The sequence below is a fragment of the Toxotes jaculatrix genome, chromosome 9 (genome assembly GCF_017976425.1).
Source record: "Toxotes jaculatrix isolate fToxJac2 chromosome 9, fToxJac2.pri, whole genome shotgun sequence".
In the NCBI taxonomy this organism is placed as follows: domain Eukaryota; kingdom Metazoa; phylum Chordata; class Actinopteri; family Toxotidae; genus Toxotes; species Toxotes jaculatrix.
Window position 1 is genome coordinate 2,317,021 of NC_054402.1, and position 26,168 is coordinate 2,343,188.

At 44.1% G+C, this 26,168-nt stretch overlaps 3 protein-coding genes across 5 annotated transcripts; all 3 read right to left on the reverse strand.

Moving 5' to 3' along the window:
• Window positions 1-202: 202 nt before the first annotated feature.
• On the reverse strand, window positions 203-7,133 carry gpr171 (G protein-coupled receptor 171). 2 transcript variants are annotated; one of them, XM_041047082.1, is made up of 6 exons: window positions 6,981-7,133; window positions 3,782-3,887; window positions 3,453-3,642; window positions 3,018-3,227; window positions 2,253-2,381; window positions 203-1,962 (listed from the first exon to the last, which is right to left on the reverse strand). In XM_041047082.1, the coding sequence occupies exons 3-6, from the start codon at window positions 3,618-3,620 to the stop codon at window positions 1,453-1,455; spliced, it is 1,017 nt and encodes a 338-aa protein (XP_040903016.1). In that variant the 5' UTR covers window positions 3,621-3,642; window positions 3,782-3,887; window positions 6,981-7,133; the 3' UTR covers window positions 203-1,452. The 2 variants fall into 2 exon arrangements, with proteins under 2 accessions (XP_040903016.1, XP_040903015.1); XM_041047081.1 differs by having other exon boundaries at window positions 3,018-3,230.
• An 878-nt stretch (window positions 7,134-8,011) lies between these two features.
• Window positions 8,012-15,013, reverse strand: LOC121187702 (P2Y purinoceptor 14-like). 2 transcript variants are annotated; one of them, XM_041047080.1, is made up of 4 exons: window positions 14,939-15,013; window positions 12,494-12,650; window positions 12,072-12,331; window positions 8,012-10,640 (listed from the first exon to the last, which is right to left on the reverse strand). In XM_041047080.1, exons 2-4 carry the CDS (start codon window positions 12,635-12,637, stop codon window positions 9,929-9,931), a joined length of 1,116 nt encoding a protein of 371 aa, XP_040903014.1. In that variant the 5' UTR covers window positions 12,638-12,650; window positions 14,939-15,013; the 3' UTR covers window positions 8,012-9,928. The 2 variants fall into 2 exon arrangements, with proteins under 2 accessions (XP_040903014.1, XP_040903013.1); XM_041047079.1 differs by lacking the exon at window positions 14,939-15,013 and having other exon boundaries at window positions 12,494-12,979.
• A 1,637-nt stretch (window positions 15,014-16,650) lies between these two features.
• On the reverse strand, window positions 16,651-24,907 carry LOC121186742 (P2Y purinoceptor 14). Its single transcript, XM_041045524.1, has 2 exons — window positions 23,479-24,907; window positions 16,651-18,637 (listed from the first exon to the last, which is right to left on the reverse strand). Exon 2 carries the CDS (start codon window positions 18,633-18,635, stop codon window positions 17,592-17,594), a length of 1,044 nt encoding a protein of 347 aa, XP_040901458.1. The 5' UTR covers window positions 18,636-18,637; window positions 23,479-24,907; the 3' UTR covers window positions 16,651-17,591.
• Between the last annotated feature and the right edge of the window lie 1,261 nt (window positions 24,908-26,168).

Below are 26,168 nucleotides of genomic sequence, written 5' to 3' on the forward strand. Positions count from 1 at the left end.
CACTCCCATGTTGTCACATACTACTTTGCCAAGCCTCCGCACACAGCTGTTTGCCCCCATCCAACCCCAGCTCCCCACACTGCATGTTTAAAATGTTCTGGCTGGGAGGAGCGTGGCAGAAAGCAGGAGTGTGCACAGCGTTTAAGTCCTCCCCGGTTAGAGGTTCATGACATCATGCATAAACGGAAGAAATCCCGTTTAACTCGGAGATCCTTTATTTGGGTTTCCTGCCCTCAAAACACTTTGAAGTTGAAATTGTTTATTTAGATACATGATCCAAAACTTGTATTTTAGATCCTGTTCTCATTTCCTGACATTGTGTGACTCCGTGTGGTCATCACAGCTTGGACACGACTGGTACTACATTATGTCCTGACAGTACCTCATCGGTTTATCTTTGTCCCTTTAACGTCCTCACGTTTTACACATGCTGCGTGTACTTTCTGCGGTTTGTGAGTTTCACTGTGTAATCCACTGTTTTAAATAACACAACATGATTATCTGATTCGGTAACTTATGAACACTGTGTCTCACTGTGTGCAGCAGTCTGAGATCACATGAGGAGACAGAGACACTGAGACAGACTGCCTTCACTGAAGAACTGAGGAGACTTCTCTAAGATGCTGGAACAACCAACCTGTCAAGTACCTGAACAACTGTGTCAAATCATAATCTGATCTTTTTTTTTATTCTAAACTTTGATGAAGTTTACTGAAAAATAAAAACGATGCTTTATTTTAGAAAACACCGCCAGTTTATAAGAGCCCACACATTCTGTACAAACCTTCCAACAAACCTAAAGCTGTGTAAACAGAATGGAGACACATGATGGAGAACACACTGATTAACACTGGTCCCTGCTGCACTCTGCTGGTTCAACCACAGAAGGACAAGCTGAAAGGACCAATCTGCTCTTCTGTTTGTCTTTGTTTAGAGCCTAAACCTTGAAGGTTTATTCACATCAACATATAGAGAAGATCTCTTAGTCACACTACTGATGTGAAGACATTTAACAGTGTTAGAAGGTTCATGTTTACACACTTTGTCGATCGATGTAAATGAAACATTAAACATAATAAGATTCTCAGAAACTAACATCAAACCATCACATTTACAACAAGGATCAAACTTAGAATTACACAGTGAATAAACAGATTCACAGTAAGCATCATATTGATTTAAATACTGATCATCCCAGGTTTCTCAGTCACTGCGTCCTGCAGTCATGGCATTGATTTGGTGCATTTTTCTCAGTTCAGCCACCTTCAAACGTGGAGTTAGGGCGTCGGGTGGAGGGTTGGAAGGTGTGTTTCAGGCCACCAGTTTCCACATCCTTCCAGTCCTTGTGCTAGGCTAGACTAAATATGTCCTGGGCCCGTCTCAGGGCTGTTGCTTTAACTCAGTTTATTTCTTTAAAGTAGTTTTTGGTTTCTGTGAATAAACCACTTTCTCTTACTGTAGAAAAGTTGCTTGTTGCATTTCCTCTCCAGCCTGTTCCTCTGTGTCACTAACTGTCTGGTTTCTGCTGCAGGGAAACATGTTTCTGACCGTCTGTCTGAAAGGTGTGTAGAGGTAGAAGAAGAGCAGGGGGTCAAAGCAGAGGTGCAGCGCGCTCAGCAGCAACGTCGACTCCTTCCCCAGGAACAGCTGCCGCTTGGTCTGGCAGTCTGTTATGACTTTGGTCTGGGCCAAGGTGTACGGCGTCCGGACAACATGGTACGGAACGAAGCAGAGTATGTAGGCCAACGCCACAGCCGCTACACTCCCCGCTACCCGCCTTGCGTCGACCCAGTGTTTGGGGTCGCTGCGACTGCCCAGGAGTCTCTTAAGAGCCAGTCCACTGGAGACGAGCACGGCAGCGGAGGCGTTGAGGAACAAAGCCGTGCAGAGGAAGACGGTCAGGGCGTGCCAGTGGAGGCTGATGTCCTCCTTCAGCGAAGAGCAGCTGAGGTACTGCTGCTCCTGAAAAGACAACCAGAGATGGATGTTTTACACTGACGTGAGCAGTGGTGGCAGCAAGAGGAATAACAATATGTATCCACTGTTTATTAAAGCAGTAGGTGAAGTTTTCCAGTGGTATTACAGTAGGTGATCTTCACAGAGTCAAAATTTAGGACCAGCTCAGAAACCGACCCCCCTTAACCCAGCGCAGGGGCTGGATGCAGAGCTAGATGGTGACAGACGCAGAGCACGAACAGAACCGGAACTGGAACATCCAGTGGACAGTTTCCCAGGCAGGAGAGTTACTGTACCTGGACTTGTTTAATGGGCAGAGCCATGTTGGGCACCATGATGAGCAGCAGCAGCAGCCAGATGACCAGGGACAGCAGCTGAGCGAAGCCAACCTCCTGCAGCCGCAGGGAGCGCAGGGTGTTGCAGTCCTGCAGGAGAGGAGACCCATCAGCCACCGAGACCACCTTCCTCGGAAACAGTTTAACAGCATTCACACTGACTCTCAGAGACTCTCACACAGACTCTCTGACAGAGCTGTGTGCTGATTCTTCCAGTCTCTGACTCACTGAAGGAGATCATACCTTCTACGTATAATTTGCACATAAAACATGTTACTAACATTGTCTCCAGAAAAGGAGGCAATGATTCAACTCCTCTATTACACAGAGTAAAAAAAAACGCAACCTTCGAAGTTTCAGAGGGTTGGATTTAGTGCAGGGCTGTTGTATTGGACTGCAATCGACTAGATTTTCCATCACCACAGACTGTTGTTGTGGAGTCAGGAGTTCATTCTGTGTTATTTGTCTTACGTCTTCACGTGAGGACCCAGTCTGTCCCGCTGTGGCTCAGCAGGAAATCTTTTTTTCTTGCCAAGACAATCATTAAACCAGTAATTAATGTGTTTATGCTATCAGTGCTAATGTTATGCTGTGCTATTGTTGTTTACTTCAGGATAATAAAGGTACTGATACCAAAAACAGCAAAAAAAAAACAAACAAAAAAAAAGAGTATCTTCAACACCAGCCACCATACTGATGTCATGTTCCTGAGCAGCCTTGCTGTACCTGCAGGTAGCGGTCAGTAATGATGAGGGCGAGGAAGGCAATGGATGCGTAGAGGCTGATGTAGATGGTGACGGCGCTGGCCTGGCAGTGAAACACCATGAGGCTCCACGGCGCCGCCCCGAGGTCCTTCATGATCTTAAAGGGCAGAGCGAGCAGCAGGAGCAGGTCGGCCACCAGCAGGTTGACCAGGTAGACGCTGGTGCTCTGCTGCTGCTGCAGAATCACATGATTAAACACCAGCCAATGAACCCTGTCTATGTAAAATCCCACTTTCACCTCAGTTTATCTAATATCATCAGACACAGCTGACATCACCTCACTGACTGAATCCACAGAGGAAGTCACCTCATCTCAAGCTATTTTACTCTGTTCCCTTCACACTTTATCTTCTTATCTCATCAGATCACATCTCACCTCTTCCAGTTTCAGTCCTACCTTTGATCTGGGGCTGCGGATGAAGGCCCACACAGACAGCAGGCTCCCAGGCAGACTGATGATGAAGATGAGGATGTAGAGGACAGTGAAGGGTCCCATCTGGTCGTTAACAATGCACTTCTCCCCCTGCACGGCCCCTCCAGCGCTGACGTTGGAGGACAGAGGCATCACGAGGACCGCCGGTGCTCACCTGAAAAACACAAAGCTTAAAGCGCCTGTTGCTTTCACACATGGCGAATCATTTGTTGTTTTACTGTTAAATGGAAAATAAATTCAAAATGAAAAAAAATTCAGCAAAGAAAGCACAACAGGTTGGACATTGTTCATACTGTGGAAGGTGTCTGAGGAAGTCTGCGTCTTCGGCAGCTGCTCTGATTGTGGTTTGGGCGTGTAGTGTGCACCCCGAAGCTTACAAGAAACAGGAAGAGCAAAGGCCTGTGGGAAGAAAACCAAAGTTAGAACAGTTTTAGTTTACATGAAAAAAAAATGAGAGTCTCTTCAAATATTTTGCACGGTTACTTTTAATTTTATGAACTTTAAAAATAGAAAAAAGGAGCTGAACTCTACATGTGACACATGCAAACATTTGAGTAACTCCTCCTTTGCAAACATGTGAAGACTGGGGATGGAAACATGCTGCTTTGGGGGTGGTGAAACCAGTGCCCCCCCCCCCCCCTCTTCATCTTTACTGTTTGTTTACTTCTTTTCACTTCAGAACTAAACTGAATCTTGAATTTTCTCAGCAGCGTCCAAACTTCTGCTGGTGCAGTAAATTTTTTGGTGGTATTTAACTCAAATGATCACAATAAATGTCATTTACTGCAGCTTCACCGTGCCCAGTGCCTCACTGCCACAGACCAAACCAAGCAAACCAGTTTCCACTATCACTGACTGAGCGGCTGATCTACACCAACATCACAGGAAGAACACAACTGATAAAAGCTGAAGCTGCGTTTTCAGAGTACGTGGCACAGCAGCACCTGACACGGTTCATATTACTCTGTATGAAACACTGAGCTATGACTGTCAGGGTAGAGTTGGCCGTATGCAGGGTTGGTAGTTCCCCCGCTTGTATATTAATCTGTTCTCTTCCCTTCCATCCATCTGGTTTTGGTGCAGTCTTTCTTTTTATATCTTCATTGGATTCAGCTCACTGGGTGTAAAGGAGCTGCTACAGCCAATCTTACATGTCAGTGTTGTAACAGAGGATGAGGTGATAGACAGATCAGTGAGCTCAGGCGCTGAGCAGGATGTAAAGCAAACCCTGCGGTAACATACAAACTGTCTGAGGCAGGAAATCGTAAATAAGGAAACTTTCACTCGTTTCAGCCCAAAGCTTCGGCAGCTGCATTCACATTCTTTACAAAGACGCTTCTAAATGTAACAACAAGTAAAATCATCTGCTTGAACATGTCTCTCTGTACAAGAAGAATGAAAACCTCAAACCACTTTTTTTTTTAATAGCTCAATACTGTTGTTTATTTAGCTTTTCTGTTTTCAGTAGCTTTTCAGGAACATTGAACATCTGAGGGTTTTTTTTTTAGACAACAGAGATTTCAGCTGAACAGTTAGAAAGATGGGGTGTTGTATAGCCCAGTCAGTAGAGCAGGTGTCCCATGAGCATGTCATCCCCCTCTCTCTCCCCATTTCCTGTCTCTCTCCAACTATCCTGTCACAATAAAGGCACAAAAAGCCAAAAAAAAAAAAAAAAAACTTGTTGGAAAAAGTTGGAAAGATGACGTTAGAAGTGAAAGCGCACACTGCTGCGTGGGAAAACGTCATGAAAGCTGTGGTTTATTTTCAATACTAACAAATTAATCATTGTTTCATGTTGTGAATGAGTCCGGTGTCAGTAAATCCCCTAAAATCACCAAAACCAACAGTGTTTTAGTCCCGATCTCAGCACTGTCTGACGGCTCTGAGCCCATTGGTTCCTGCTGAAGATGTAAATCTTCACAAGCATCTCACATTTTTTAAAAAGACAGACGAAGGTGTGTTCAGACCGACTGATTTTCACTGGTGTTTTGAATTCACACACAGATAAGCTCCACACTAGCTGAGATTTGTCCAACTTGAGTAAAAAAAAAATTTCCCCTTCGCCTTCTTATGCTCATAGCGACTTTGTTGGGGACTGTTCAGCAGAGGATTAATCCACATTTGGTACTATAGTGAGTAACTGTGGCACCACTGTGTGTGTGTGTGTGTGTGTGTGATTCTGGAAACAGTGGAGCTCTGCAGCTCGGAGGAGTCCCTCAGCTCCAGGAACACGTGTCAGATAAAACAAATCCATGATCGCAGACCAAACTGAGTCACAGAGGCTGGTGGAACAGCAGCTTGACAGGAAGTGACATCAGGAGTTTGGCTTTCTATGGAAACACGGTGAAGTAAAGGTCAAAATGACTTAATGATGAATAAGTGCGTTCGAAAATATCTGGGTCTTTTTCGAAAAGTCAAACATCCAGTCGCGGCTGCTGTTCTCCCCCCTCCCCTGTGTTTCTTATGTGTGTGTGTGTCAGCCTGGGCCTGGTGACCTTGTTTCCAATTCACCTGGACACCTGCAATCAAACCCCCCATCAACACCACCTGAGTCAGCTGCGTATAAACCCAGGTTCTTCACCCCCGTCCTCATCAGATCACTCCACGTGCTGCAGAGCTGATACTGAATTTCTTTGGCCTCCCAGTTTAACGTGTTTTCCTTGTCTACCTGTGCTTCAGGTCCACCACTCCCTGGCTGCCTGATCTACCTGCATGCTCAGTGCCTCCACCTGTCTCCTCCACCAGTGAGAGTTTTTCAGTTTAGCACTAACTCAGCTCCATCCCTGGCTCCACCCACAGCTCTGCTTGTCCTGCTCCTGCAACTTTACAGTGAACGACCTGTCTCTGGTGTTTGATCACTGTCTCTGCCTCTGAGGACAAATTTTGGGTTTAGAACTATGCGGTTAAAATTTGGTTGCACGTGTTGCTGTTGATTCTCACACCTGTCTGTGGCTCAGGCGACCAAAGCAATTTGGTGAAGGTTCAGAAAAGACAGTGAATCAGGATAAATAAAAGGTAAATAAATGGGCTGCATCTGAAATCACAGGCCTGCTGACAGACATGAACTAATGTCAGAGACAAAGTGCAAATAAATCAGACCTGAGGTCAGAATATAAACCTGTGTGAGTGTCACATTATCCAGGAGATTCCTGTGCTTCCATGTTCTGTGATACTCAGAAGGTCGTTTAAAGAAATGAGAACAGAACGAAGAAAAACACATCGATCCCATCAGAACAAACCTTCCCCCATTTCACAGAGTCACATACTGATGAACATAAATAAATTTACCTGATCTGTTCACCATCATCATCTTTGTTTGATTGAAGGAAAAATCAAAAATCAGTTTTACTTACTTTACTTACTGACCTGTATTGTATTTAAACTGGTCTAAAGAGGAACGAGCATCACGTCTGCTGCGGTCGGTGTCTGACATTTAGTGCAGTTTCAACATCTGACTGTAGAAGTTCAAAATAAAGCTGAGCGAGCTCTTACCTCCTCTCTGGAGACTTATCTCGTAGGTCCTCAGACCACGTGTTGGATCCCTGAGGACTGACCGGCTCTCCAGGTCTTCATCAGGTCCTCGTTTGTGTCAGTGTGTCGGTGCAGTTCATGTGCTCAGAGCTGCGGAAGCTGCAGAGGCAAAGAAGGTGTTTTCCTGCCAGTTAGCAGCTGCTGTCGTCAGTCCACACGTCAGACCACAGGCCACACACACACACGCACACACACACACACAAACACACACACACACACACACACACACACACACACACACACACACACACACACACACACACACACACACACACACACACACACACACACACACACGCAGCCAGCTGTTAAAGGGCTTTTCAGCAGTTGAGTCATGATTCAGGTTAGTTTCAGAAAGGTAATAGTTGAACTACTTTAAAATGGCAAAGGGGAAACTGAGACGTGGTGGCTAAATTATAGAGTCCTGGTTTGTCTAACACCTACAGATATTAATTTCACTTTAATTTCACCTGAGTGGGAGTGTGATGGAGAAGAGAAAATAAGTGCAGTGCAGTGTGAATGGTGATGACCGCAGCTGTGGGATGTAAGTTTAAAGGCCAACAATGGGCCAGATAAATCCATCTATAGCCTTCGGGGGTTTTCTCACCCTGACACACAGAGGCCACTTCTGTGGCACATTTAGTCTTTGAACAAGACTGAAACTGCCACTGCTGGATTAGGGTTTTTTTTTTTTTCGTCAGACCGTTTCTGTAACTTTCTGAAAATGAAAACTAATCATTCATGTTGTGGAGGAGGAGAAAGGAGCCAGGGTTTGCACTGAGTGAAGCACAATAAATAAATGTATTCCGGGAAAGACCGGAGTCCCCCGTACGTACTGACACGATGTCAGAGTAAATGTAAAAATCAACAACGTCTCGTCTCGGTCCATCACATGGATCCAGGAACCTGTGGCCTGCTGCGACAGATGTTTTTTAGATTTAAAAGACTAAATAAAAAATCAAACTCTCTTCCAACAATATGTCATTCATGGTATAAGTGCTGAAGTCGTCCTGGCCTACAAAATTCTTTTGAGTGAGATTAAGTGAAAATACAGATATCACGGTTTAAAAAGGCTCAGCAGGGTGTGTACTGCCTCAGTAATCTAACCTCTTTTAGAACAGATCAGAATTCTTATCAAAAAGGTTTTTTTTTTTTTAATCTTTAATTTTAACTTTTTTATTTTTATTTCTGGTTCACTTCCCTTTGACTAAAGCACAAGAACCGATTGTGAGGCGTTGATATCCTCAGCTCTAACATTATCAGCCAAACACAAAGATAAGGTTATCAATAAGTCCACACATCGTGTCCTCTGAGACGACTTACAAAAATGGCCAACACTGCATCACATTTCTTTATCCGCATTAACAGTTCTCTCACGTTAGCATTATGAAAAAAGAGACAACGAATAAACATTTTGTTTTGTTTTGTGTTTTGTGTTTTTGTTGTTGTTTTGACCACTAGCTTTGCTTTTTAATGCTTTTTAGTTATAATTCCTTCCATCCACACGATCGGTGAAAACAATATTTACAGTTTTATTTCTGTTCAAACACCTACAAGTCAGAAAAAAAGAGTGAGTTTGGACAATAATCAGTTTTACTGTCTGAGCTCAACAGCAAAACTAAATCACCCATTCCGTCCACTGTTTACGTTATTAACTGCAGCAACATTAAGCCTGATGTGACTTTGTGTGACGGAGGCGTAGAGAAGAGGAAGTGTCACTTCCCCTCAGTGAGAAAAGTCCACCTGACTTGAGACCTGACCAAAGTTCCCTCAGGGGATTTATCATGCACTCATAATACTTAAGTGAAAAGTACTACTCATGACAAGAACAGTAATATTAACAATAATAAAAAATAATAAGCAGTATTCTGATGTAGCATATACAACATCTGTTTACTTTAAATTATGAAATATATATGTATACACACACTGGGCTTTTTGTGCCTTTACTTTTGATAGGACAGCTGGAGAGAGACAGAGAGACAGAGAGACAGAGAGAGAGAGAGAGAGAGAGAAGGCACTATAGCCTCAGTTCGTGAGGCACCTGCTCTACTGAGTGACCTATACAATGCCCCAAATTATTAAATATATTAATGTAATGAGTTCTTGATGATGATATTGCATATTTGCATAACCCGCCTGCCTGGAACTAAATGTGGGAACTGCTCAGGAGCAGATATGAAATCTACATTCCAGGTGTTTTTAGTGGGTTTAACAACAAGTTTAACATCTTACACTCTTCAATTTAAAGACACTGATTTTTAGAAATCATCACACACAAACCAGTGTGAATTTCAGAGCCACGTCTTCCACTGTTGTGTCTCACTCTCCTACCAAACCACGTGTACTCCACATCGCTGTTGTGTGAGCTACAGCGCAACAGATTTGAAGCTTTCAACCAAAGAGGGAAGAAAATACTTCTTCTTAATGTGGTGTTTGGTTTCTCTGTAAGTTCCTGCAGTTTCGTGGTGTCGACTCACACTTCACACAAAATGTATTTCTATATTCTGTAATGTTCTGCTTTCTCAGAGCAGTCAGACGTGTACATTTGAGGAATTCACTTTAAAATTATGTAATTTCCCCATTGTGGGACTAATAAAGGCGCATCTTATCTTAAACCCTTCAGATGTAACTGCAGAAATTTTAGATAACAATTCTCAACAAAAGATTGAACTTTTCTTTTGTTTAAAACTTTTTTTTTTTTTTAAACTTGGCTAACTGGTGAAATGAAGCCTTGACTGAAAGAATCAGACACCGGTCAGAAAGCAGGATTCTGAAATAGCCAACCTCTATCGGCTGTTTTTTTTCTTCCTGCAGATTTCAGGTGTTCTATATATCTGTGGTTGCGATGCAATTGTTAATTGTTGTGCATTTTAACAACACAAGTCATGGCTGTTGGTCTCCGTTAGCTACAGCACACAGTTGTGCTTTGTCGTCACGCTGAGTGATGTCTTCCTGTTGATTTTGATGCTACTCATCCGCCAGTCGCTGTTTCTCCTCTCAGATTCGTCTGCGTGCGTTGTGACCTGCGTGGTGCTGAAAATCCTCCTCAGGCTCAGCTGGGCCCGGAAGGCCTTGCAGAAGATGAAGTAGATGAGCGGGTCCAGGCAGACGTTGAGAACTGACACCATGATGGTCAGCTCCTTCAGGTAGAAGAACGCCTGGCTCCACGAGCACTGCCTCTTCAGGAAGGCGTAGGGAAGACGAACCAGGTGGTAAGGGACAAAGCAAACACAGAAGACGCTGACCAACACCAACATGTTCCTGCGTGACCTGGCGAGTTTCTTGGAGCTGGACGATGCCGGCTGCCTCTGCTGTGCTAGTGACAACCTGTGGGAGGTACTGTAGTAGAAGAAGACCAGGGAGATGAGGACGAGCAGGAAGATGGTGACGGAGAAGGAGTGGATGATCTTGTAGAGCAGGCTGAGCTGTGGACTGTGCAGAACATCACAGCTCACTGTGACGGAGAAAGGCGGAGATGGATCCTGGGTGAGCAGCGACAGGAGCACATAGGTGCACGTCATGGCCACGAGGAAAACCCAGGTTACCGTGGAGATGATGTGAGCGGCCCGTACGGTCTGCAGGATGTGATTTCCTAAAGGATGGACGATCTTCAGATACCTGGAGAGGAGAGGAGAGGAGAGGAGAGGCAGTGTGTGGCAGCTGCTCTATGCATGAGGCAGAGTGAAAACACAAACATGCAGATCAGATGTGTGCAGCTGCTGGTTCAGCCCGCTGAGGTTAAACTCACATATTAAAGATGTGACCACACAGTCTCACATCCTTGTAATGACACGAAAACCTGCTCAGTGCAGCAGCTGACAGCCTTTTCTTCTTTTGGTTTTTGTCTTCTGCTCCTACCCAGATCTCAGAATCTGAAGCTTTTAAACTCAAGAAAAAGCCTGAACTTTAATGTTTGTGAATTTTGTCTCTCCATCTGTTCGGATGAAGCCACTCCCAGGCTCAAATTCTGATCATTGATGAGTATTTCCAGCAGATTCTCACCAAACCTGTCAGGGTTTCATAATTTAACATTTCCTTCCAAACTCTATTTCACTGATGTATCTTGGCTGTTCGGAGCTGGATCAGTTCAGTGCACTGCCGTCTGCCACAGTGTAATTTGTGATTCCGCCACTGAGGGGCACCAGAGTCACAAATGTTCTTTCCAGCGAAACACTTCATGTGTCACTGTTACCTGTTAAGATCTTTTCTCACTGAATACGAGACAGAAAAACCTCAATGAGCTATGAAAACGAACGCTCTTAATGTTGAAACTTCCTGTTGAATTTGACGTATTCAAAAACCAGCCAACCAACAGTTACCGACAGCAGCTCTGAGTTAGGTCGAAGTAGTCCTCAAAATAAAGTGTCAACACTGCAGAAAACAAAGAGGTGCAGACAACATGCTGAGACATTTCTAACCACATTTAATGTTCTCTGAAATTACTACACCACTCAGCTTTGACTAAAATGGCTTTGAATGACACCCACCAAACACTTTTATACTGAAACCACATCCTATTCACTGACTGTGATCCACACACTGAAAGATCAGTGGTAAACACACACAAACACACACTGGGCAGCGTTTTACAACACACGCTTTGTGCGTACACACACGCGTCTCTCTTCTGGACTCACAGAGTAGAAATGAAAATTTGAAATATCTCGTCAGTGATTATTGGTTCACTTTTTTCTTGTCCAGCTGATCTCATCAGCACTTCAGGACAAATCTTAGGAAGCAAACAGTAAAACAGTCAAACTAAAGACAAACGTGTAGAGACATCATGGGTTTTAACGCTCTTCGGCTCAGTAACACCATCGACCGTTTGCATAATCAGCTCAGTAGCTGCAACAGAGCTATCAGAGCATAATAAGCTTTTTATAGGAAAGTAAGTTTCTGTGTGTCACAGCTGAGCAGCCACCAGCGAGGTGATTCAGTGTTGAAGATCCATTCATGCAACATCATTTGTTCAGGAGAGCAGAGTCACTGAAACTGAGCCTCCTCAGTCTCGTACTTTGTTCTCGGCTGCTGGGTCCAGCCCGGGCCTACCTGTTAGCGGCGATGTAGCCCATGAACAGGATGCTGGCGTACATGTTGAGGTAAAAGGCAGAGGCACCAAAGTTGCAGTAGGCCTGGCGGACGGGGACGGAGCTGCTGGCGTAGTTGATGATTCGTATGGGGAGACAGAGGCTGATCAGGAAGTCAGCGGCTGCCAGGTTCTTCAGGTAGATGGTCACGCTGCTGGACGTCTGAGACAGAGCTCTGCAGAAGTAAACCTTCAGAGTGAAACCGTTCAGGAACAGGCCTACCTGCAGAGGGAACAGGGAGAGGACGGGATCTGGGTTTAAAACACTGACAGGCAGAATTTTAATTTGACATTTGGGTGAATTCTTCAAGAGCCAGTGAATAAATCGTGAAGATGTTTCCTCGGGCAGAGTGTGAGAGAGAGTATCTGCATTTCTGAGACTCACCAAAAACACCAAACTGTAGACCAGGATGAAGAACATGTGGGCCGAGGTGTCGACCTGATCGCAGTGAGTGGAACTGTTGATGGACATCTTGCTGGTAACTGAGGACTGGTTGAAGGGCGGGCTGACTCCTCCAAGGTCGCTCATGTTTCTGGCTGTTCTGAGAGAAGAGGTGAAGCCAAACAACATTTAAGTGTTCAAAAACGGTTCAACAGTCGACATACAGGAACTGGTTAAATTAAAGAGGGAACTGACGGATCACCACAACAGCAGCAGAGAAAACCTCCAGACAGCACGTGCACTGAAATAAACTACAGAAACTAAAGTGATCAGCCCAGCCATCATGTATTTACAATATGTACGGCGGCCATCGCCACGACTCATGATGAACCACAGCTCCGATCAAGCCCAGGGACCTGGTCCAAAGCTGGCCTAAGCACTGCCAACTGCACCTGATTCTCAGCCCAAGATCTTCCACATCTGCAAGTTTGTTTATTTAGAAAAGAAAAAAAGTGCTGACAATCATTTCAGGTGTAGTTGATCAACGGGCCATTTCAAAGGGAACCACAGGTTATGTTATAGACTGCACACAGAAAGTGTGAACACCTGTCACGTGACTGTACATCCACACACTTTCAAACGTTTAGAGAAACAAGAGTTCACCGTGACCAGGTTCACCTCCAGACTCCAGTCTGTGGTTAAGGTTCAGGATTGGTTTCAGCTGAATGTAAAAAATCATGTTGTGTCTGAAGTCACTGCGAACTTTTTCTGTATTAAACCTTTTCTGTATTAGAGCGGGATCTTTCCTGAACCTGAACCAGGAGCTGGTCTGAGAATCTGACCACAACCAGAAACCAGTTTAATGATGCTGGAGCCACCACAGGTGGATGTTGTACTGAGAGAAGACAAACTTATAAGTGAGGGATAGCGCTGAGGCGTCAGTGCAGGAGGAAACCTTGTGTGTGGGGTTGAATCTCTGATGGAATCTCTGATGGCAGCTGGCGGACTGCGTCCTGTATTTGATTATTGTGGATGTTTTTGAACCATTCAAACTCAAACAAAATTAACTTTTCAGTTTTACTGTACCTGTCATGTTTAGCCCTTAAGTCCCATGTGTTCCCTTGTGTTGCCTTTTATGTTTGGTTCATGCCTTATTTTGAAATATTTTCCTGCCTGTTTATTTCTAGTTTCACTTCCTGCCCTCCGGTGTTTTCCCTCCAGGTCTGATTACCTGCCCCGCCTTTATGGGTTTCACCTGTGTTTAATTGCTCTTCCTGCCCTGTAGTGTATTTAAGTCTTGCCTGCCCCTGTGTTACTCCTTGTGTGTTTTGACCTGGTTTGTTCTCCTCGTGGTTTTCGCCTCATGATTTGGATACCTCTGCCAGATTGTGGACTGCCTTCCTGTGTACCGACATTGTTTGTATTAAAGACCAGCCTTTGCCTCCTCTCCATGTGTCCTGGAGTCGTGCATTTGAGTTAGCTTAGCTTAGCACAAAGAATGGAAACAAAGGGAAACAGCTAGCCTGGCTCCGTCCAGTGGCACCGACATTCGCTTACAATCACATCAAGCTCATCTTTTAACACTGTGGTTTCTATAAAGATCAAACAAGACGTAACACGTTAGTCAGTGAACTTCACAGGTGCTGGGGGGTTTCCCCGTGTCTGTGTCTGACAATGCTATGAATAAATGACAAAACATGAAAATACTAAAATGAAATAAAGATAAAAGATTAAATGTAAGACTTTAAAAAACAGCTGAACATTTATCATCAAATGTCTGTACATTACATTGAGGCAATTATGCCAGTTGTGCTCTTTGTTTGTTTTATAAAAATATCACATCATCAGTATAGAAAATATTACTAATGCTACCTATAACAGTGGTTCCCAATCTAGGGGTTAGGCCCCTCCGAAGGGTCTATGAATTATCAAAGGACAGGAGAGAAAAAACATCGCTGTGCTGCACAAACCTATGTTCTCTGGGAGAACTCTTCGAGTTTCTTGTCTCTAAAAAATTAGTCAAATGAAACAAAATGAGAAGTTGTGAATGGGAATCTGCTGCCATTATTGAATCTGCAAGATTAGACACTCCTGTTATAAGTCCCAAATTCAAACATTTCAAAGGTTCCTTTAAAACAGAATAAAACAACAACAGGTTTTCATGTTTTCTGATCCTCTGACATCTCTAATGTTCAGTGATTGACATTTATTCAAGTTCTGCATTTGAGTTAAATGTCAAAGTTCTTGTACTGAACTACAAAGACTTGGCATCTCTAAGTACTTTTTACAGCTGGTACTCCAACTACATGCAGCCCACAATATTTCTGTACTTTTACTGAAGTAGGATTTTAACTGCAGGACTTACAGTGTTCACAGACCAGCAACATGACTAATGTATCGTATTAGTGCAGTAGAAGTACAAAGAGCAGAGTTACCTGCCGCACTCACCTGTCTGCACGTCCGTCAGTGTGACTCTCTGATGGGAAATTTATTCAACTTCCTCCTGCACAGCATTCACATCAGGACAGACTGAAGAGACAGAGACAGAGAGAGAGAGGGAGGGAGGGAGGGAGGGGGAGGAAGAAGAACTGCAAAAAAAAGGCTGTGGTTGTAATTCCACTGTAGCTACGCATCATCGCTGCTCATTTGCAAGTCAAAAACATGCAGTGGTCAGAGACCATTTTCCTGTATAGCGGTGATAAACTGAAAAACATCTTTAGAGCGGATTGTGCCTGTACCTTTTTTCTGTAATGTCTGAAAAGAGGAACAGCCTCTCAGTGAAGTGTGTGAGTTTGGCTTTAGTATTGTGTGTCTGCTGTTTGGCCAAAGGTCAGAGGTAAAAGAGGCTAAAAATCTTCTGTCTCTGCTGCTTTAACTGATATGGACTCTGAGATATAACATGTAAATCTTGATCTTAAGAGGTGCCTGTAGGTGGATACCGTTTCCTCTGTTTCCAGTCTTTATGCTAAGCGAGCCAGCTGCTGACTATAGTTTCATACTTACCATATAGAAAAAAATGACCTGCATCCTGTTAGAAGACATTTAACTGCCCCCTCCTCCACAGCCTCCTCCTGGTTTAGAATTTGGTCATGTGTGAATTTTGAAATGTGCTTTTCAAAGGAGCTTTTTGAACATAAATCTTAGTTTTGCATCATCCGGTCAACTTCAAATAAGTTCTTGCTTGGCGACAGTTTGTGATAAGACTGCAGTTACACTATGTAGGACACAGTGTGGTTTTGTTATTTAAAAAAAAAAAAAGAAAGTCTAGCTGCACGTCATCTATCACCACAACCTTGTTGGTGTAGGTTGCAGCTGATGTAAAAAAAAAATGTCCTTGGTAAACCTGGGGCAGGGGGTGACACATCCCTCATCAACCAGAAGACGAGGATGTGATGCAGCAGGGTCAAAAACGCCTAAACATACTGACATTATACTTTTCATGGTTATTGCTCTTCTTGCATCGGATTCTCCAAACATTCTCCACTGACATTTCAAAGAAAACTACACATGAAAAAAAGATTTAGAAACAGCTCACTGTGTGTCACATACCACCCACGTTTGACTTTTCAGCTCACAGATGTGACAGTTTGGATCTTCAGGTGGATGACTGGTCCTCATGAGTCAGCTCTGGAAACCTGTCAGAGCAAGTTTAGAGAACAGCATTCCTGTTTGCACCTGATGGAGGAAGTTTGATTGGAGGGATTCTCCCAAGCGCAGCTGCGAAGAGGAACAGAGCAGCAGTAACAGTAGTAATACTGACGGTAGCCGTAATGTTTCTAGTAATGTGCTTTCAAGTTTACACTGCCCTGTGTATTTTGTGCTCGTCAATATGCCGTCGGGTCTGTGTTACCTCCTGTGACCACAGGAGGGCAGTGTACAAACATGACGATGAGAAGGCAGACGCACAATCAGCATTTTACTTCACTGCAGCAGCGCTTTAGTCACACGCTGTGTCCATCAGAGGACGTAAGAATATTACAACCAGCTGGCTGTTGTTATATGAAACTGAAAAGTCATCTGTATGTAAATGTGAAGTTATAAGCAGAGAGGATAAAACCAGGAGGGGAAAGTGAATAAACATCCAATAAATGAAGTCGTGTCTGTCTGCATTTATTTTAGAAACACTGTCTACCTCTGGAAAAACACACACACACACACACACACACACACACACACACACACACACACACACACACACACACACACACACACACACACACACACACACACACACAAACAAGCAACACTCAGTGTTAAGTATTTCCACAGCTGGAAAAACACTTCTATTGTTTTACTGCACAAACATTGTATTTTTGCTGTCAGGTTATTTGAGGAGTTCAGCAGATATTTACAGACTGAGTGTGACAGCTCAGGTGATTGTTCCAGGTTATCACGTGGATGCAGGTACAGATTCAGCCTCAGCACCACCTGAACACACCCTCAGCTCAAACGCACAAATATTGGAGTCATTTGCATCTCCAGAGAGAAGAGGGTCACATGACCTCAGACACGCAAAATGAAAGACAGCTGAATTCACAGAAAAGTTAAACAGTCAGAGTAACGTGATACTGGAAGAAAACCACAGCAGAGTCTGGTCTCGCAGGTTTGATGCCCAGTTTCACTTCTGTATCTGCAAACCGAGCTCCCAGTGTGGCATCTTCCTTTGCTTTCTTTGTTTCTTAAAAAATAAATAAAACAAAACTGAAACTACATGAAGCCAATCTATTATATACATAATGTATATATACATGTATTAAATGACTTGTGATTGAACCAGTTACTATGTAAAGTGTTGCACTGACGCACTTCCTTTCTTAAAAGCACATTCAGCTTCACTGATGGAGACATGACACACTGATAATGTTGGACGGTCTTTGATCTTCAGTCTCAGCATCTGGCAACTCTGGGATCATTCAGCGCTAACGTGACACCACAGCGTGGTTCAGCTCTGATGGAGTCCAATTAAAGTTCGAACATCTGCATTTCCATGGCAACTGATCAAACTCAATCCGATGATGAAGAGTGTGTGACATGGCTGAAAGCTCCTCAAAAGACAAGTGGGACTTCTTGTTTCCTCTCTTGTGTCCTCTCTCCTGTCCTCCTAGATGTTGCTCAGACTCTGGGCGGTGGTCAGGGACCTCCTCCTCTCTCTTCCTGACAGCTTCCTTAGCAGCGACTCTCTGAAGGTCCGACACATCAGGACGTAGATGACTGGGTCGAGGCACACGTTGAGCGACGACAGGAAGAGCGTCCCCTCCTTCAGCTGGAACAGCAGGAACCGGGTGTCAGGGCTGAAGTCCGAACCCGTCATCTGGCTCAGAGTGTACGGGACGCGGCAGACGTGGTAGGGCACGAAGCAGACGAAAAAGACCACCAGGATGCTGAAGATGCTGCGATTGGACTTGCGGCAGACGTCGCTGTTGTTGCATCGCACACGGCGGTACGACTGGTAAACCCGGCGGGCGATGGAGGTGTAGCAGAAGGCGAGGACCAGCAGCGTCACCCAGAACAGGGACACGCTGAAGAGGGTGGACACTCGGTGCCACTGCAACCCCAGAGGCGTCTTCAGCTGCATGCAGTGCCGAGAGTTCTCCTCGTTGGCCGGTTTGCTCGTCAACAGGACGTTGGGCAGGACGCTGAAAAGGAGCAGGCACCAGGTGAGGAGCGCTAGCACACGGGCGAAGCTGACGCTCTGCAGGAGGTGCAGCGTGGACACCCCACCCAACCTGGACCTGCAGGTGGAGGTGGAGGTGGAGGAGGAGGAGGTGTGGCGAACGATCTTGACATAGCGCTCAAGGCCGATGAGGCCGATGAAGAGGATCCCCACGTACATGGAGGAGTAGAAGAGCACAGCGGTGTAGCGGCAGACAACGACATGGAGGCGCCAGCCACCCAGATCCAGCTGAGCCGCCACCCTGAAGGGGAAGGTGGCCAGCATGAGGAGGTCGGCCACCACCATGTTCTTCAGGTAGACCACCAGCCCTGAGTCACTGGGCACTCTGAAGAAGATCCAGGCAGCCACACCATTCAGGCACACACCCACGATGCAGATCACAAAATAGAGCAGAGGGAGCACCTGGTGGGTGAAGGTGCTGCTGAAATCTGACTGGTTGGTGCGGACGTGGGTGGAGTTGAGGTGATCCATCCCTGGAAACACAGCACAGTTTAAACATAATCATAGATCCATGATATGTACCTGCATATCAGCGCACCTGCACTGGCTGACCAGATTATATAGGCTGGTGGCAGTCAGCCAGTCTTCACATTTGTGGATCAGAGACAAAATCTAGACCTGACTGTTGAATGTTTAACTTGCTGCAGAAATTCCAGCTCCCCAGAGGATAGATTCTTAAGACTGTGGTGATCCTCTGACTTTTTCTGTAGAACCTTATTATTCAGTGAAATATCTCAGGAGTTAGTGGACGGACTGTGATGAAATTTGGTTCAGACATTCATGTTCCCCTCAGGATGAACTGTATTAACATTGGTGAGCCTCTGACTTTTCATCCAATTACAATCCATACTAATAAAACTTTGGTTTATCTTTATATAACAGTTTGCTTCTCGTTGCACCAACATGGCTGTAGCCTCTTCATCTTGTTTTCTCAGTAGCTCCCATCACATTCACATATTAACAACAGAGTCACAAAAGCAGTTTCCGTCTGTCCTGCGCTGCTGAAAGTCCCAGGTGAACTCCCCCCAGAAGGCTTTCATGTTCCTGGACTGAACACACAGCGCTCTGTTTACACTGCGGCACGTTCACAAATAAAAAGCATCTTGCACTCCTGTTTGTCCTGCTGTTCACACACACACACACACACACACACACACTTCCCACCAATTTCTTTCATCCCAGTCCAACACACACCCAGGCTCCACTTCACTTCTCCTTCATCCAGTCTTATAAAAACAGGACATTTCCAGGCAGTGGTGGCAGAGGAGGATGACACCAGGCAGCTTTTTGTTTTCCTATCCTGACTGAATTATTTTTAGCCCCAGTCATGACCCGGCCCAGTCTGGATCCTAACCGGTGCCAGATGATTGTTTCCCCAGTTGATCATTACAGAGGTTCAACCCAGACAACCTTATAAGGCTTCTGAGCACCTGAAACACCTCTAAATGTTTACCCGTTTACCCATGCTATGTGGGAGTGTAAGACAGTACATCCTTATTGGGGAAAAAGTACTAGATTGAATAGGTAAATAAAAAAAAGTTTGACAATCCCCATGTCACCAAGATTATACTTGCTAGGAGACCGGTCAGTACAGCCCACAATATCAAAACATGATTTTGGCGTACTAAAGTGGGGGTGATTACAGCTGCTCGAATTATCCTCAGAGCATGGAAAGACACATGTCCACCAGACTTTTAAAAAGTGGACAGAAGCTACTTTGAGAAATCATGGGGACGTATTCCTCTCTTTGTGGGTAACGTAGGAAACACCTCAAAGATGTGACTGTGACCGGCACATGAACTTTTATTTCAGGCTCTCTTCTTTTTTTTGTATTTTATTTTGTGTAATTTAGGTAGCTATTGCTTTTTGCTGGAAATGGGCGTGAAACACAAGGATACAGCGTTGTAATTTAAACTGATGCTGTTTATGTTCAAAATAATACAAATTTCAATTTAAAAAAAAAAAAGTGGTTTGACACTAAGAAAACCACAGATTCCAGGAAACAGTTAATGTCAAGTTAGTTAGTTTGTTTAAAATATCGTGTCCTCTGATCTCCTGTGTTTATACTGAGAGCGTCATTTTGCATGAAACAGCTGTGGCACTTAAAGTAAAATGACTTTCAGATCATAACAGATAGAAATTCCAGTTTCTGTAGAATATAAACCCACTATCAGATTACGACCAGTTTCCAAAACACACACGTAGCTAAATTAAAAACAAAAACAATTCCTCCTGATGACCAAGGTTTAGACGCGAACAATGAACTGCCATGTCCACGGTTTGAGTCTGGCTGGGGGTTTTAGGTGCATGTTGTCTGGAACTAATAAAGGAATGAAATGGCCAAAAACTTAAGAATGGGGCTTTCATCCTCCAGTGGCAGAGCCGCAAACGTGGCGACAAGCTCGGGTGAACTGTACATTTTTCAGGCTGTTGTAAGTCAGCTCATAGACTTAACTCAAATATTAAAGTCAGACTGAAAATTCTTTGCACTCAGTAAACCTTCTTAGTCACAGCTGAAAAGAAGGAAGTGTTTATTTTCCTGTGGAAACGGCGCCCCCCCATCAGTGGTCTGTAGGCGACATGAATGAGTGTTTCTGAGTGTCAGGACTGTCATCACATTTTGACTGACATCAGGACATTTTGACAGAAACTACTGACACCACCCTTGTCTTGCGGCCTTTGGTGGACAGGGGAATCTAGCTGTCCTACATCCAAATCTTATCTGCAGAGAAAATCTGTGAAAATGTGTAAAATGTTGGAAAGAACAAACAACATTCTGATGATTTTTATATTTTAAAAGCGTTTGTTCCAATGGCGGAGCAAGATGAAACATCATGAGGTCAATCAATTCTTAAGGTTTCATTTTTTTGGAAACGAGGGCAAGTCAGAATTTTGTTGAAGCTGACAGTTACTTCTGAATTGTGGATGATACAGGCAGAGGAGATGATGATGATGATGTGCAGCGGAAAACAGACACTTCTGCTTTTAATGGCAGATGACCTGGTACAGGAAGTGGTGTAATGATCCTCTGTGGTGTGCCACTGGAGCTGCTATTAATGCTCAGAGAGAGTAGTTGTTTGCGAGACTAGAGCATTTGCAAGAGTCATTTGTAAAGCAAATCAGGCTCCAGCTCGCTGTTCAACACCTGAGCGTTTGTGTGAATGAACCAAACCGAGTCATGATGACGTGGAATTTACTGGAAGAAGGAAACACGTTCACTCTCAGTCATGGGAGGTCAGTTTGGTGAATTAGTGAACTCAGGGAGTTGCTGTTATATTTAAACAAATATCAGTCCTCAGTGAGTCACGGTAATGTGTGGGCAAAGTGTCAGCCTGCAGAGCGCTGCATTTGAATTCATCCATGCTCAGAATAACATATAACATAAAAAATGTACAGTGTAAAACTGTTTTCTCTGCTTCCTGTCTTGGCTAAGCCAACCTAACTGGCTGCAGGCTGTATGTATGTGTCACACTGATTTCAATCTTCTCTCTCTGCAAGAAAAAAAAGTTTATTTCTTTGCACAGACCAAGACGCAGTTAAAGTAGCTCTACAAAGACCGATCTGTTTTTCAGAATTATGCCGTCACATTGTCAGAAATGTGGGTTACACTGGAAACGCAGAGACTTTGTTTGTAAAAAGAAATAAACCACAGCCTTTCATGGTGAGCAGCTTCCTTCTCTTTTCTACAGATGTTTTATTCAGAGCTGCTCAGAGGTTCAAACCCCTCCACAACACTCCCACACCTAAGAGCAGCCTGTCAGGACGTTTACTTTTTAATATTCTATGTATGAACTAAGCTATGAATGCACTTACTGTACATGGCTTTTGACTAATCAGAGCTGAATCGGTTAGTTTTAGATGACTGACAGAAAATGAATCTGCAGTTTGACTGATGAGGTTCCAGCTTCTCTGATTTGATGGTTTACGTTTTGTCTTTGTCTCTGCGACAGGTTTAATTTAGCATCTGCAGGGTTTGGGATGAAACTATGAATCATTTATTTCACTGTTCTTTGACATTTTACAGATTTTAAGATTAATGGATTGATCCAGAAAAATAAACAGCATTAATAATAATATAATTTCTCCCTACAAGTTTCTTAAACTATGGGTCCTGACCCAAAAAGGGTCACGACCCCTGTGCTTGTGGGACATCATCCCCTCACATTTATTTCTGTAAATATTTGTTTTTATTTGTTGTTTTTGACTTTCCAATCACAGTGTCCCTGCAGTGACTCTTTCTCGCTCTCTCCCTGAAGATGTGACATTTTCCCAAAGCAGAACAAACCAAACTGAAAACAGTGAAATGACAAAAGTGGAAGAATCAGTTCTGTTTTGGAGCAAGATGTTTTTGTCAATAACCAGAGAGCCGCAGGCGTTTCTTCCTCCTGTAGCTGGTTTGTGATTGGTGTGGTAATTTGCTGATGTTCCATAACTGAATAAACTAATTAACATTTCCTCCTTTGTTGATAGCGGTTTAATGGAAATATTTGAGAAGCCGTCGTGTAAATGATGCTGAATTCTCTGCGCTGACAGGAGTCGAGTTTTGGTGGAAAAACACTGAGTCCATCCCTATTCATTTTTTTTATTTTTACCTAAAACTGTCACATTATAAGAGAATCAGCCCTGAACAGGCAGCAGGTGGAATCTGTGCGTCACAGCTGATGATGACCTTCTCCTCGGAGCAGAGCTGAATCACTCAGTGATCAGACGCTCAGGAGCCGTAAAGAAAAGAGTCAGTCTGTTGATGAACACTTCACCATTAACTGTGATAAAACTCGTCTTTCATCAGCACCGTCAACTTTGGAATGATTTCCCCTGCAGCTCATCAACACCTGCAAACTGCAGCAACAGCACTGGCAACAGCTTGCTCTTTTTCTCTGCAAGATTTTATTACTTTTGTTATGTAAAATTACGATTGTATTTATTTATTATTTATTTACTCCTTCATAATTTGCAGTAATTATCTTTTATTTGGATTTTTTTTTCTTTGATTTTATGCTTTCTCTGCTTTCTTTGATTTTATGGTTTTAAATTTCCAGGAAACGGTGAAACGTTTCAGCTGCATTAGATTGTGTCCCTTTTTTTCCACACCACTGTTCCCAGTGTATCCAGTTATTATGCTGCTTTATGCATCACCTGCCCTCCACTGATCTGGTTTTTCTTGTCTATTAATTTAATTCATAACAACAAAGACAACAGTGGAAAGTTTCCTGTTCCTCTGAAATAACACAACAAATAACAACATGTAATGGAAGCATAATTTAGTAAGGAAGTATTAAATTGATGAATATATCTGAAACAAGAGTTTACTCACCATATAAACAGTCTGATGTTCAGTCAGGTTCCCATACAGATGTTGCCGGTGGTATAATTAACTGCTGAGAGTCACATTCACTGTGGTTCAGAGGTCTGAGCTGTTTAAAGTCTGTGGAGGAGTTTCACTTCCTTTCCTTCTCTCTCTTTCAGATTGTTCCGCCCCTTTGTATCTTCATTCCATCTCTCTCTCTCTCTCTCTCTCTCTCTCCAGAAAGGTTGTTTTCTCTCTCTGTAAACAGGAGTCTATAGTCACTGCAGCAGCTGTGTGAGTCCACACTCAGACAACATGTTGATGTTTAGCTGGTAAACTGTTTACCGTGTTCACCGTCTTAGGATCGTGCGTTGGCATCGTGCCTCTGTCCCGTCACTGTCATGTTAATCCGTCCAGCTGTTGTTGTTGATATTCGTCTTCCCGCAAACATACAAGCTGCATGTTATTGTTTTGAGTGGCTGGATCATGTGCGGAGGAAGCTTTTGTTTTCTGTTTATTAACAGCGGCAGAGTCACCGGGAGGCGGCTGGTGGGAGCAGGTCAGGGAGTCAGAGTCAGGCAACTTCGTTGATCCCAAGAAGGGCAATTCATTTGCCGCTTCCTCAGCACGTCAGAGGCAACAGATCAATATGCATGGATGGGTATGAGGGAACACATAAAACATTTTGTTATAATTCATACAGATACATAATATAAAGGAAAAGATGAGTTCAAAGAGAATCCAACAGCCATTTAAAATGACTGGTGTTCAGCAGCCTGACAGCAGAGCGAATGGGGGACCTGGGATAGTGGTCTGTTCTCGTAAGGTGAACGTGATAACACTGATGCTTTAAGGCTGAAGAAGTTATCATCACAACATTTAACAAAGGCAGGCAGGGCCCAGCCCCGATCTGAGTCCGAGCCCTGAGGAAGCGACAGTGAGGCCTTCTGGAGAAGTCCTGCAGCTGCAGAATAAAAAGCACGGGCGACAGGACACAACACGAAACCTGCTGGAGGCAAAATCACTTTGTTTGGGGTTAAGGAAAGATGGTCTGTACCAAACCAGGATCTTCAGGGGCTTGTTCTGTCTGGACCAAAGTGGTGGACAGACAGACAGACAGACAGACAGACAGACAGACAGACGTGTGTTTCTGTAAAGGTTCTGTTTCTTTTTGCGGCTCTGTTTATCTCCTCTCTGTTGTTGTTCACTATCTGTTTCTCAGATCTTCGTATCTCTGTCTGTCCACCTGTCTGTTTCTCAGCAGATAACAGGATGTGTCTCAGACTGACTCTGGACAGACATTGTCTCTCTTCGTACTTGTTTAGCTTCCCCGCTTCCTCCCGCTCAGTTTAACCTGTTGAGTTGGGCTGGGGTTAAAAATCTGCTGCCACCCTCGTGGCAGAAATGTTGTGCTGGTTCACGGTGATTTGCCTTATTTAGAAACCTGTCTCATGTGAGCACAGCACAAACTGCAGTGATACAGCTCAGACAAAGTTAGCTTTCAGCAGCTCACAGCCATGATTCTGCTGCCACAACAAACTTTACCTGGATCGTCACCTTCACAACTTCAACTGACTGAACGTCCAGTGGATTGTATACTTACAACACTCCTAACTCATCTGCACATACTTCCCAGGATGCATTGCATTAAGCTCAAAACTCCCTAGAAATTCTTTTTTTCTTATGTGACAAAAATTGCGTAATAGAGGTTATGTCTCTTTTTATAGATGATGTCAGATGTTCTCTCTGATCAAAATGACAATGATGAAGACACGTAGGTGTGTCCCTCACACACTCAGTCACACCGGTGATTCAACTTTTGAACTTTAGATCATTGACTTAAAAAAAATAAATAAATCAACCTGGAAATTTCATGTTTTCTCCAGTTTTTCTTCTTGACAGTGAGCGTGACCCCGGTGACCACCAGCGTTAATGCAGCAGAGGCTGAACAAGCTGTGGACGCTGTTGATGCACATGTCCCCGTGGATGTCCTCTCTCCACCCACGCTGCTTTGCTCTGGAGGAGAATGGCAGGAAGAGGAATCCAGTGGAGAAGAGGAAGATATCTGACACGAGAGGAGGAAGTGAAGCATCTCTGTTCATCTCTGCTGAAACAACACTGAACATCTGCAGGTGCATGGCACAGCAGGTGACATTAAAGAGAATATATTATTAGTGAGGCTTAGTGCTGTTAATGGTGTTAACTCTGAGGCCTATCACTCCTTTGATAATATGAGTCCAGAGTCATTCACTGTGGTTGGATTTGATTCAGATAATTTAATGTTTTTACCCTCTTTTATTGTAAACGTGGAAATAAACAAATATATTAATAAACGTAGAAGCAAAGTATAACATAACAAAACGAACAAATAAAGAAATAAATAAATACTTTTTTTTTTAATTAGAAAATGTCCGGGCCACCGTCGCCGCGCTGGAACAGGATGGTACCGCGGGCGGAGGAGGCGGGACAGCAGCGACAACACTTCCCCAAGTCCTTCAGGAACTGGGCAGAGATTTAACCGTCAAAACAACCGAGCTCTACCGAGGCACGTCCTCTAGGCTGCTGCGGGAGAACCGGGCACTGAGGGCGGAGATGGGGCAGCTGGAGGACGAGCTGCAGAGCGACCTCACGGCCGGAGAGGCAGCTGCGGAGCCAGGTGGGTGCCGGCTGAGGAGGGAGGTGGCTCACCTGGACCGGGAGGTGAAGACGGTGAGAGA